Raw genomic sequence first — 12,597 nt, forward strand, 5'->3', positions numbered from 1 at the left:
CAGATTGTATCGCCATCCTGAGTGTTTCTCTTTCTTCCCTCTGTACCCTCATTTTTCCTTGCGTTTCCCCCACGGTGTTAATAACATGACTTTTCAAGGCTTTAGCTACTACCCGTGTGTCGATGACTTCCCGGATCTGTATTCCTGGGCATCTTCTCCCCCTCAAATTCTTTGTTGTTGTTGTTGTCGTTGAAATCGTAGATATAATTATACAGGAAATACACGAGGGTCTTCTCGTTGTCAAAAACTTAAACAGTACTAAAGACTATAGGATACAAAGTGACCTCCCCTTTTCTCCTGTCCGTCTCCCCTAGCTCCTTGGTGATTGGTCCACAGAATGGATGTGCCAGCGTTGGTTTAACCACGCCTCTGTTGCTGGGCCTTCTGCCTTCCCTCTCGCAGTGCTGGCACGACCCGCCTGCTCCCGTCTCTTCGGACATCCTCCCCTGTGTTCAGGCAGTATTTTCCACTGCTCCCCTGACATCTGGACTGGGTGTCTGAACAGTGCGTCAGGTCTAGAATGAACTCGGGCTTCCCCCACCAACTGAGTTCCCTTCTCGATCTCCTCCTGGTGGTCAGGGCCACCGTCATTCATCTAGTCACCCCCGGCTTGGCCCCTCGACATCATATCTGCTTCTCCGTGGTCCCTGCCATCCAGAGTCACTCAGTCCTATAAATACAGCCGCCCAGTCCCCCCCGTTCATCCCCCTGCTTGCCGTGTCTCTAGGCCTCCTCACGGACCAGGCCCTCTTCCTCTTAGATGAGCAGTAGTAATTTTTGTGCCTTCTGCTTCTGGTCTGTCCTTTCTCCCAGCTAGCTCATACGGTGTGAGATACGTGGACCTCAGAGAGAAGGCTCATCAGCACCCTCTACCCCATCCCAAACCTTTCAGGGCTCCCATATTTCTTAGGTGCACCCCTGAGCCTGGTATATGAAACTCACAACGCTCTGACCCACCGGTTTTGAATTTCACTTTTCTCCTCCTCCCTATCACGCATCTTCAGCCGTGGCTGCTCCAGGCGTCAGCTGGGCCCTAAACTGGCTCTTGACGACCTCGGTGTTTCTGCTAATGTACCTACCTGTGTCCGAGAGGCCTTCCACCCTCCTCTTCTGCCCCCCGCATATCCCCATCCTCTCCAGAGCTCACATCTCTGTGACTCGGCCCCTCACCTGCTGGGTAAAAGGTTCCCTTTCCTGCCTCCGACCTTCCACAGCACTCTGTACTCTACCTGCTCTTAACCTATGTTGTGTTTACCTGTGTTTGCCTTACCTTTTGCAAGGGCAAGAGTCATGTCGGCTTCCTCTCTGTATTCTCCGCGATGCCTAGTGTGGTACTTTTGCAGATAGTAGGTGCTTGGTAAATATTTGAATGAATGAATGCACTCCTGTAACTCACACAACCGACTCCTTGAATTCTAGAGTCTTACTTTCTTCGCTGTTGCTGCGGGTGCCTGAGACTTCTCTTCCCGCCTCCAGTGCAGGCGGTGTGCCCGTAGCGGTTACCCCATTAAAACTCTCTGATTGATTCACGATCTACAGGAACGCCGCCATTCTCTGGAGAACAAGGTAAAGAGGCTAGAGACCATGGAGCGTAGAGAAAACAGACTGAAGGATGACATCCAGACAAAATCCCAACAGATCCAGCAGATGGCTGATAAAATTCTGGTGAGCAGGAACCAAAGTTGAAAAGTTAAAAGATAACAGGTTAGAGGCTACAGAGGGAAGGGGGTGAAAAGAAGCATTAAGCACCACCAGAGGGGAGATAATCACCAAGTAGGTGAATTAAGAGAAGTTATTTCAGCCTGGCCGGCTGGTGTGGCCGAGTTGGTTGAGCGTCATTCTGTGCACCAAGAGGTCGCTGGTTCGATTCCTGGTCAGGGCACATGCCCGGGTTGTGGGCTCGATCCCCAGTGGGGGGCGTGCAGGAGGCAGCCCATTGATGTTTCTCTCTCATTGATGTTTCTATCTCTCTCTCCCTCCTTTCCTCTCTCTATAGAAATCAATAAAAACATTAAAAAAAAAAAGAGTAGTGATTTCAGTGTATGCCACATCAGAGAACAGTATGAATCACCAAATTTTGGACATTTTCAGCACTGGTAACAGATCCGTAAATATTTTTTATTTTTGCTCTGTTTGCTACTGCCTGACATTTTAAAATATAAGTGTGCACACTCTGTCGTTTCCGATAGATGTTTCCAGGGGCATTTCCATCCTTCTCTGCGCAGAGTTTTGTATGGTTGTTAACTTTGCTGTGCCAATTAAAAAAAACTGTAGGACTTTAGACCTTTAAGACCAAAACCCAGATTCTTGCTTTTGGTGAAGAAAAGAATTAGTCATGCAGAACTGTTTTTCTCAGAGTAGTATTTGTCATAGACCAGTGCTCTCCCACTCACTCTCTGACACAGTTGGTGGTGGTTGTTATTATTTTTCAGTTTCCTTAGAAGTAGCAAGGTCTTTTTTTTTTTTTTTTTAGCTCTGTAATCATCATGATTCTGTTTTCAGTTCTGGTGACCAGTTTAACTAAATCGAGAAAGGCTCGGGTGCTACTTGCAGATGGGTTCAAGTTTCGCCCCTGCCCGGTGGAACGCGGGTGAACCTTTGAAGGAGTCTCCTTGGATCTCAGTCCCAAAGCCAGGAATCTGATGCCCCTTAGTGATGACTTGGGGTCTGTTCATAGCTCCCTCCTCCCCCGCCCCAGAAGACACTGGAGTAGTCGGCTGTTTCTCTCTACCATAAGGAGGTGGGGCGGTGAGCAGGTCACTTCTCTCTCTCTCTCTGTATCACTTCTGGGAAAATGAGTCATGTGAACTCAAGAATAGCCAACTTATAGGCCTATACTTAATACCAAAAAAAAAACCCCACAAAAAACCCCCAACCTTTTAAAACTTTACATTTCTATGTTTGTATATATTCACAAGCATATTGATGCTCTTGAGCAAACAGGTGAAAGAGAAACTGGTTAGATTGTTTTGCTTGGACACAGCCTGTCAGAGCCTTCACATATACGTCTGTACACAAAGGCGAACGTGACTGTTGGTCTGCCCTTTCTGTTCTCTTTTTCCGTCATCAAAGTTTCTCTCGGCGATTGTCAAGTGTGTGAATTTTATCGTGAGTAAAATTAGATCCCATTGAGATCCCACCACGACTATCCCTTGCTTTGTGCAAACGAAGTGGTTAAGTCTCTTGTGGTTGCAAAGTGTTTCTCTGTTTACTGGTGATGTGTTCATTCATTCATTCAACAAATATTTAATGAGCTTCTACTATGTGCCAGGCACTGTTCTAGGAGCTGGAAATAGAGCAGTGAACAACAGTGTTTGCAGAACAGGACTGAAGAGTTTGAGCTAATCCATGTAGAAAAGATAATGTTTGAAAAAATGACAACAACAACAAAAAATGCCCAACTGCCAAGAAGTCAGATTTTAGAATATCTGCTTTTCCAGAGGTTCACTTGCAGTGAATATGTAGGAGTATGGAACTCCACATTCTTTGATTATGTGTTGTAAACTCCCATTCATATATAGACCAGAAACTCGGTCTTAAAGTTGTCAGTCTCAGGTATCTGAGTTTTTGACCTGTTTTAGATTCTGATTTCCATTCCTGTACTATCTTATAAGGACTGAAACTAAGAAAAGACGATTATCAAGTTATTTATAACATTAAAAAAAAAAAAAGTAAGCCTATCTCTTTATCCAAAGGTAACTTGCCACCTGCCCGAGTTCCTTTGTGCTTGTGACTTCATTTATCAGAAAGTGCCTTTTGCTCAAGAACACTGTGCTTAGGCTGCGAAGTATCTAGGACATGGGCAAAGGTGGTCTTTAATACTGTTATATAATGATAATGCTTGGAACAGATCCCAGAATGTCATTTGCTTTAAAATATTTGCTATCCTGGTACGAACTTTCAATATAGACAATTGGGGTTCTCATTATAGCAAAGTCTTTTGCTTTAATAAACTAAGTCATTGCAGAGGATCCTTTAGTATATACATCAAGCCCTTAAATTGTGTTTTTATTAATTATAATCCTGTTTACGTTCAACTTTTCAAGATTGCATCTGTTAGATTGCAACAAATCTTGTGTACTTAGTCTTAAAATTGAACATCTCACATCCTGTCGGTGTGGCTTAGTGGATTGAGCGTTGTCCCATGGACTGAGAGGTCCTGGTTCAATTCCCGGTCAGGGCACATGCCCGGGTTGCAGGCTCGATCCCCAGTAGGGGGTGTGCAGGAGACAGCTGATTGATGTATCTCTCTATATCGATGTTTCTATCTCTCCCTTCCTCACTCTCTAAAAAATTAATAAAAACACGTTTAAAAAAATTGAACACCTCACTGCCCCTGAAGCAAAGCCAACGCTTGCAGACTTTAGAATTTCAAAAGCTTAATCAGTGATATTTTTAGAGCATGTGAATTTGAAAATATTTTTTCCCATTTTATGGACATATTCTGTATAATTTCTTGAATCTTCAAAATTCTCATAATTACTTTCACTTTAAAGAAAAATTTCATAATCTGAAGAGATGAAAACTTGGAGTAATGTTTATTTGTTTTTGTTACCTTATTTTTGGAGTAATACCTTTTTATATTAGTAATTAACTAATGGGTCTAGATTCATAAGACTTAATGTAGATGAGATATGAGATCTGCACTCAGAGAATGTTTCAATGAATTGAATGTCGCCTTTTATAAATCAGATTATAATACATTGGCAAATGAAGTGGTATAATTTTCAAATGAATTAGTTTTGTTTAAAAGCAGAATACTTAATAAAAGAATGCAGAGAACATTAAATTTGAGTTATTTATATTACTCCAAATTCTTTTCCCATCTCTAATGTATATGGATACATATTTACATTATTATTATCAGCGTGTTTTATGTTCTGCTTTGTTACCATTAGCTTGTATCCTATAAATCAGCGATTTTCAACCGGTGAGCCACAAGGATTTTTAAGACATGCAATACCTATTTAGCCAGGGACACTGACCTCTTTTCCTTTAGATTGTCAAATAAAAAAGTGACAGCAGCCAACATAACAATAGCTGTATGGTATGAATGAATCAAAATTACACCTATTTTTTTTTTTTCAAATTGGCAAAAAATATATATATATTTTTTGGTGTTCCACAGAATTTTAGTAATTAGTTTATGTGGCCATGAGATGAAAAAGGTTTAAAATCGCTGATGCAAACATTAGATCATATGAATGTTTCGATTCACACATTCTACATACCAATCAGTTGAAATAATCATTTGAAACTCAGTGTTTGAATTGTAACATCAGATTTCTTTCTCAGCTAGAGTTCTTGAGCAATCGCTTTGTTAATGAAGAACATACAAAATATTATCATAATAAATTAACTTTAAATTAAAAAAAAATTAAAATTACTTTTCTCGTTTAAGGCTGTCATAGCAATGAAAATGGCCTGAGGCTCAAGATAGTGGTCAGGGGCTTTGCACTGTACTAAACTTTCAAATGTTGCTTTGTTACTCTTATTTCTCTATGCAGATATGAAGAGCTGCCTTTGTTTGACCTGTCACACTGACAGATTTCTGATCCCTGCTCACCAGCTGTGTGTGTATATGTGTGTATACTTGGACTTGGGAAGCCCAGGGCCAAGGCTTGGTGGCGGTCTCCTTCCCAAGAGCCTTAGGGCTAGTGATGAAGGAGCAGTTGCCTGTAGCCTACGGTGCCTGTGTCAAAGTCATGTTTCCTGTGAATGTCTAACATACACTGGCTATGTTCTTCCCTTTGCATACCTGACCATCTGTTCTTTTGTGTCCAGGAGCTGGAAGAGAAGCACCGTGAGGCCCAGATCTCAGCCCAGCACCTAGAGGTTCACCTGAAACAGAAAGAGCAGCACTATGAGGAAAAAATTAAAGTAAAGACACTTTCTGATCTTCCCTGGCATTCCTCCTATAGTACCATGTAGCTTCTCTCTCTTCCTGGGCACTTTAGGCCATTTCTTGCCAGACCAAAGGACTGTCTGGGATAAATGCCTTCCTTAGGCCATAGTGGAAGGTTTTGGGGTGTTATCCATGTTGGGGGCATGGTTATCAGGGGTTCAAAAATTCTTTTATTTTAAAAATTGGGTCATTATGTATCTCAGTTTTATTAAAACAATTTTTTTTTTCCCCACCGTTATTCAGTCCATGATAATTTTGATTTAGACAAATTCACCACATCCTTTGCTTTTAGTTTCCTTCCTGCATCTTAGACCTGGAATCTTTTTTTGGTTTGTTTGTTTAAAGCATATCCTTAAAAATAAGTGTTTTAGCCCTGGCTGGTTTGGCTCAGCGGTTAGAGCGTCGGCCTGCGGTCCTGAGAGACCCGGGTTCGGTTCCCGCTAAGGGCGCGTACCTCGGTTGCAGTTTGTCCCCGGCCCTGGTCGGTTGTGCGAGTGGCAGCCACTCGATGTGTTCCTTTCACATCGATGTTTCTCTCTCTCTCTCTGTTCCTCTCTCTCCCTTCCACTCTACCTGAACAAAAAATAGAAAAATGTCCTCCGGTGAGGATAAAAAAAAAAAAATAATAAGTGTTTTAATATTAGTTTTGGGAATACAGCATAATGGTTAGACATTTGTATAATTTATGAAGTGATCCCTCTAATAAGTCTAAAGTGTATCCTTGAGGACATTCTTTGTTAAAGTTCTGGTGGTGACAAACTCTCCATTCTGTTTGTCTGAAAATGTCTTTATTTCATTCTTATCCTTGGACTGTATTTTGGCTGGGTATAGAATTCTTGGTTGGCAATTATCATTCCATTGACTTTTGTTTTTTATTACTGCTACTGAGAAGTCAGCTGTCAATCTAACTGTTGCTTTTTTTGGAAATTGATTGATTTTCTCCCCTTTGACTCTTTTTAAAATTTTGCTTTGTCTTTAATTTTCTGAAGTTTTACTGTGATGTGTCTAGGTGTAGATTTTTTTTTTTTTTTTTTATCCTCACCCGAGGATATTCTCCATTTTTTGTACAGATAGAGTGGGAGGGAGAGAGAGGAAGGAGAGAGAGAGAGAAACATCGACGTGAAGGGACACATCGAGTGGCTGCCACCCGCACGACCAACCAGGGCCGGGGACAAACTGCAACCGAAGTACGCGCCCTTAGCGGGAACCGAACCCGGGTCTCTCCGGACCGCAGGCCGACGCTCTAACCGCTGAGCCAAACCGGCCAGGGCTAGGTGTAGATTTTTAAAAATATATCCTGCTTGAGTTATACTGAGCTTTGAACATATTGGTATTTTATAATATTTCCTGAAAATCATTGATCATTCTATCACAAATATTGTCTCTTCTCTTTCTCTTCTTTCCTTTTTCTTTTAGAATTTGATTAAGCATGTGTTAGATTGCCTCCAATCTATCCTTTGTTTATGTTTACCATTTTTTTTTTATTTGTTATTGCTGCATTCTGGGTAAGTTCTGATGGGTTTTTCATTTTACTAGCTCTTTCCCGTTTAATCTGCTGTTAAACCTACCCATGGAGTTTAAAATTTCAGTTACTATATTTTGTTTTTAGACATTCTATTTGGTTGTTTCCCAAGTTTCCTAGATTTTTTAAGACAATACTTTTTCTGTTTCATGCATTCATTTCTGAGCTTGTCTTTTATTTCTTTAAGTGCATTAAGCATACTTGTTTTATGATAGTATCTAATTCCAATATCTGAAGTATCTGAAGGTCTGTTTCTGCTCTGTTGTTTCTCTTGGTTCCTTTTCATGGTGCCTATCTTTTTGTGTGCTTGGTGAGTGCTCATTTTCTTTGGGAAATTATTAATGGGAATTCTTTGAGACCTTGAATGACAATGTGTGCCCACCTTGGTGGTAGTGGTGCTGCTGGTGGGGGTTGACCATAGGCTTTGACTTACCTGTCTTCTTATCCTTTGAGGTTATTAAAAATGAAAGTCCGGTTTATTTGGCTTAGCAAATGCCTCAAGTTAAAAACTGCTTTGTGCCATTTTTACCTTTCTGGCTTTCTGCTTTCACTTTTATGTGCTTTTGGGAAAATGTTTTCTGTGTTTTATCTAGCAACATTAAGTCATTCTCTTTAGAAAAGGTGGCCTAAATAATCTAACCTACTATATAAAACACTACATTCAGTTACTATTTTAATTATCGAAATTATTACTTTAATTCAATTATTATTAATAAATCCAGTGATCACTAATGGATGCCAGCCTATCTATTTCCTTTTAAAATCACAACACATTTTTATTATGATTTTGGACCTAGCTTTTAATTCTTATGTTCTAGAGAATCAGACATTGGTCATTAAATCTCAAATACTATTTCTTCCCTTTCCAAATCAGACAGTGAAGAAGGCTTTTAATTTTTGTGATGCTGCTGCTATTGATTTGGTTGGTATTCTCAGAGTTGACTGGTCTTCTTTTTTTTTTTCTTGGAGAACCAAACATGTACTCACACAGCATCATCACCATCACCACCTTAGTACCTTCCTTCTTTTACCTTTGGTGTTACTTTTGGTTATCTTTTTATTAAAAGAAATATAGGAAAATAATCCAGAAGTGACCTCAAAGTATTTTAATGTGACCCCTGCTTCAGTGCATTTCAAACTTTATATACCAGTCCTTTTGGTTTGAATTGTTACTGGCATCCAGACTTTTATCTTCGGCATAGACTGACTTTCCTAATATTAGGAGCATGTTTACAAGAGTCCATTGGCACCTTTGCATGATGAAAAGAACCCTTTGCAAAATTCATCCTGAGATTTGCGTGATTACATTGACTTTTCCTGTCAAAAAGCCATGTTCTGTCATGACCGAGGCTTGTTCCTTCTGGCCCACCCTTACCTCTTACTGGTTTGCATCCTGCCAAAGTTGAAGTCTTTTCTGAGCAAAGGCATCCTGAAAATTATTACCATGTCCTTCATTGCTTTAGCACCTCGTAAAAAAAGAGCATGCCTGATCTAGATGTTGTGTGGTCTCTGCTGCCTTCCAGATGGAAAAACTTTGTCTAGGGATGTTAGGGAGAAGATCTCCTGTCTTCTGTCTTCCCTCCTGGAATCTTCATGAAGCCATTCCTTTTCAGCCTGGTAGCTTTGTGTTTTCTGTTCTGGCCTCTATAAGGCCATTGTAGTTATAATTATGATCATAGCCTAGATTCTGTCCTTTTTTTGTTCATAATTTTAGAATCATGCCCTGACATCCAAGAGAATGGGCCACTTATCCTATTGAGCTTCTTCCCTCTTCTCATGACCCTGCCTTCCACCTTTTGTTCTTCTCCACCAACTCTCATTCTATTTTTTTTTTTTTTGGCCATCAGTCGGTTCTAGTTTAAAGCCCTCTTTGAAATCTGTTCTTTCCTTTCTTCCTCATGTGGATCCCCTCCCTGCTGACTGGCTCTTTTTAGGGACAATGTCCCCATGGTCTGTGAAGGTCCCTTCACAATAGACATTGTGGGAAATGCAGATTTCCATCCCATCTGTGACCCCAATGCTTTCGGCCTTCTTTCCAGCCTCGGATGCAGTTGGTGTTATTCAGAAAAGCAGAGTGGATTCTCTCAAATGAGAAACACAGGGCTGTGGTCAAAGGCTTAGACACGTTATGATGTTGTCTTTCTTTTCCGCTTGTCGTTTTGGTGACCAGTGGGGTTTGCGGAACATTAGATCAAGCTGGTGGATGGTGACACCATTACTGTTTTATCTTTTCCTCTTGGGAACAGTAGGTGCTTAGAGTGGTGTTCTCAGCACTGAGAACACATGGTTTCCCTTCCCCTGGGGAAGGTTTCTCTTTCCAGTGACTTTTTTTGCAGCTGGATCAGAGGACAGAACTGAGGAAAGAGGCATTTGTTGTTTTTCTTTCTTCTGTGTTGACTCTCCACCTACTTTACTGATGGGCAAAATCCTCTTGTCCCTGGTGATTTCTGAAAATCAGCTTTGGTCACACAGACTTCCTCAGTCTTCAGCTTTCTGTCTCTTCATACCCAGCCCAGAGATATCTAGATTAATTTTGTACAAATTAAGAGCAAGCAACATTCTGAGAACTACTGGTGCATTGACTGCGATAAAGTTGTCCCCAGGTAATATCTTCAAATTATAAGATCTGTGGAGAGAGCTTATTTTCTCTCTCATTTTGGAGTTCACCTCCATTTTGGATATACCTCTTGGATCTTTTTGGCTGCTGATTTTAAAATAAGTCCTTAGTTCAAGTCCATGAGTTACTTGCCATTTCATGGTGAGACCTCTTAACCTCATTCAGCTGAGAAACAGACTTCCAGTTCCTCTCTTTGCCCAGAGTTTGGAGGGCTTGTCTTCTCTGCCTTCCCCTCCTGCCTCCTTCCCCATTTGTCTCTAGTGCCCTTGGTCAGCCTTCCCTGCTCAGCTTTGCCAGTCAGGAGCTAACTTCTCCTGTTGTTTCTCATAGGTGTTGGACAATCAGATAAAGAAGGACCTGGCTGATAAAGAGACCCTGGAGAGCATGATGCAGCGCCACGAAGAGGAGGCCCACGAGAAGGGCAGGATTCTCAGCGAGCAGAAGGCGGTGGGTACAAGAAATCCCAAAGCCACTTTTCATAGGAGGGTTGGTAAACCGTGCCAGGAATCGCATCCTGAGACACGTCCACGTCAGCTGGTGAATTAGTCTTTCTGTCTTATCCTGTGGAGTTGGTTGCTAACAGGGGGCGCTCTCTGCGACTTTCCTTCCCTAAGGCAGTGGGGGTGGGGTCAGGATGGCCAGTTTCACCTTCTCACTCTTGTAAGAGCTCATCTGTCATCAGCTAGAACACTGTCCTTCAAGGTGCCTCCTGACATGCCCGGTTTTGCTCAGTGGTTAGAGCGTCAGCCTGCGGACCAAAGAGTCTCGGGTTTGATTTCAGTAAAGGGCACGTACCTCGGTTGCGGTTTGGTCCCCGGCCCTGGTCGGGGTCGTGCGGGAAGCGACCAATCGATGTGTTTCCCTCACATCGATGTTTCTCTCTCTCTCTCTCTTTCTCCCCCCCCCCCCCCTTCGCTCTATCTGAAGATAAATGGAAAAATATCCTTGGGTGAGGATTTAAAAAAAAAAGATGCCTCCTGACAAAACACCCAGTGCCCCTGGTCTCCCTCATGCATGCATTTCCCTTCTCCACTTGTCCATTTCTCTTCTTTCTCATCTGTGTAAGCAGGTGTTTTCAGAACCTTGCTGCTCCTAAGGTTCACCTGTAGCGTTTGTTCACCTGCCCATTGTCTCAGATCCCGCGGAGCCTTTCCACATCGGGTCCTCTGAAGGAGGGGCTGGGGAACTTGTATTTTTAACCAACACCCCTCTTGGTTTTTATGATTCCTTGAGTTGGGGAGACTTTGATGTAGAGAATGTTGGGCAGTAGTGGCTGGGTGATAAGGAATCACCCAGAAAAGGACAACTCCACGGGTGATGAGAAGTGTGAACTTGCAGGTTCACGTTAGAGGCTCCTGGAGGCTCAGGTGACATCCAGTGACAGGGGGGTTTAACGAGGCCTGCTTACTTGCAGAATGCGTTTCCTGAATAGGTCCTCCTGACCATTTCGGACGCAGGCTCCTTAGCTAGCATGGGGACACGTAATCTGTGTTGGTAAAACAATGGAGCGCCGTCGTTTCAGTGAAATCTGTGGTCCTCGGGGTCCAGACTAGTGGAGTGCCCTGTTGCCTCGGGTCAGATTGCCGGGCCCCCGTTACTCTCATTCTGGGAGCACGGTCTGTGCCGAGGTTTCAAAGGTCCCCTGTGTTCCAGATGATCAATGCGATGGATTCCAAGATCAGATCCCTGGAACAGAGGATTGTGGAGCTGTCAGAAGCCAACAAACTTGCAGCAAACAGCAGTCTTTTTACCCAGAGGAACATGTAAGTGTTCGGATTCTCACTGTGTGCATAATTACACTTTGATCTTCTCTCCTGGGGCATAAGCTTCATCCCCCTGTCTGACGGAGCCGGAGCAGATTTAATTACTTCTGTACTTTGGCCCAGTCCCCTACCCCATACTTACGTAATCTGGCCTTCTCTTAAGTGGTCTCTTTCTACCAGGTCTTCTCTTTTGAGCTGGGTTTTCTTAAGTGCTTCGAATTGCCATCAGATTATACAGTGTTTTGCTCTCTTTAATGAGGCTATTTATAGTTTGCTTTTGGAAAGCTGCAGCCCTTGTTTCCAGACTTGCCTCCTGTAATTAGCCAGAGGTGATCTGTGTGCACCCAACTGGGCCCTCTGTTTTGCTGTTATTAAGTTAGGCCCTGGGGGATGAAGTTTGGGGTTTAGCAAGGACTCTCCGTGTTCTAGGAGCTGTTTGATCTTTAAATTACAATCTCCGGAGTGTGTGTGTGTGTTTCTTTTTTCTTTATCTCTTTGGAGAGCTTCTAAAACATTCCCATCTTAGTTTAAATCAGGCTTGGTAGACAGCTTTTTGGTCTTTGAGTCATTCCAGTCTCTGATGCTTCTGAGCAGGCTGGTGGAGAGAGGAGGTGAGCATGGTTTTCCCCAGGGCCCACCTGAAAGAGTTGTTAGGGTACTCTCATACTCTCAGGGGGCCTCTTTTTGCCCTCCTATACAGCCTAGAAAAGAAGATCTACCAAAGAGTGAAATGTTAGTATCTCTTGCATTCCCCTTGACCATACTTAATCCCTTCAGCAAGGGACTCTGA

At 42.6% G+C, this 12,597-nt stretch overlaps 1 protein-coding gene across 1 annotated transcript in view; it reads left to right on the forward strand.

The window, feature by feature from the left end:
* The window catches only part of CIT (citron rho-interacting serine/threonine kinase), a 159,263-nt gene that overhangs the window by 90,179 nt on the left and 56,487 nt on the right, over window positions 1-12,597 (forward strand). Inside the window, exons 18-21 of the mRNA XM_036276369.1 lie at window positions 1,540-1,665; window positions 5,785-5,880; window positions 10,375-10,491; window positions 11,698-11,807. Coding sequence (XP_036132262.1) covers window positions 1,540-1,665; window positions 5,785-5,880; window positions 10,375-10,491; window positions 11,698-11,807 — 449 coding nt within the window. The remainder of the gene's footprint in view (window positions 1-1,539; window positions 1,666-5,784; window positions 5,881-10,374; window positions 10,492-11,697; window positions 11,808-12,597) is intronic.

Source organism: Molossus molossus, unplaced genomic scaffold, assembly GCF_014108415.1.
Source record: "Molossus molossus isolate mMolMol1 unplaced genomic scaffold, mMolMol1.p scaffold_m16_p_22, whole genome shotgun sequence".
NCBI classification, from domain to species: Eukaryota; Metazoa; Chordata; class Mammalia; order Chiroptera; family Molossidae; genus Molossus; species Molossus molossus.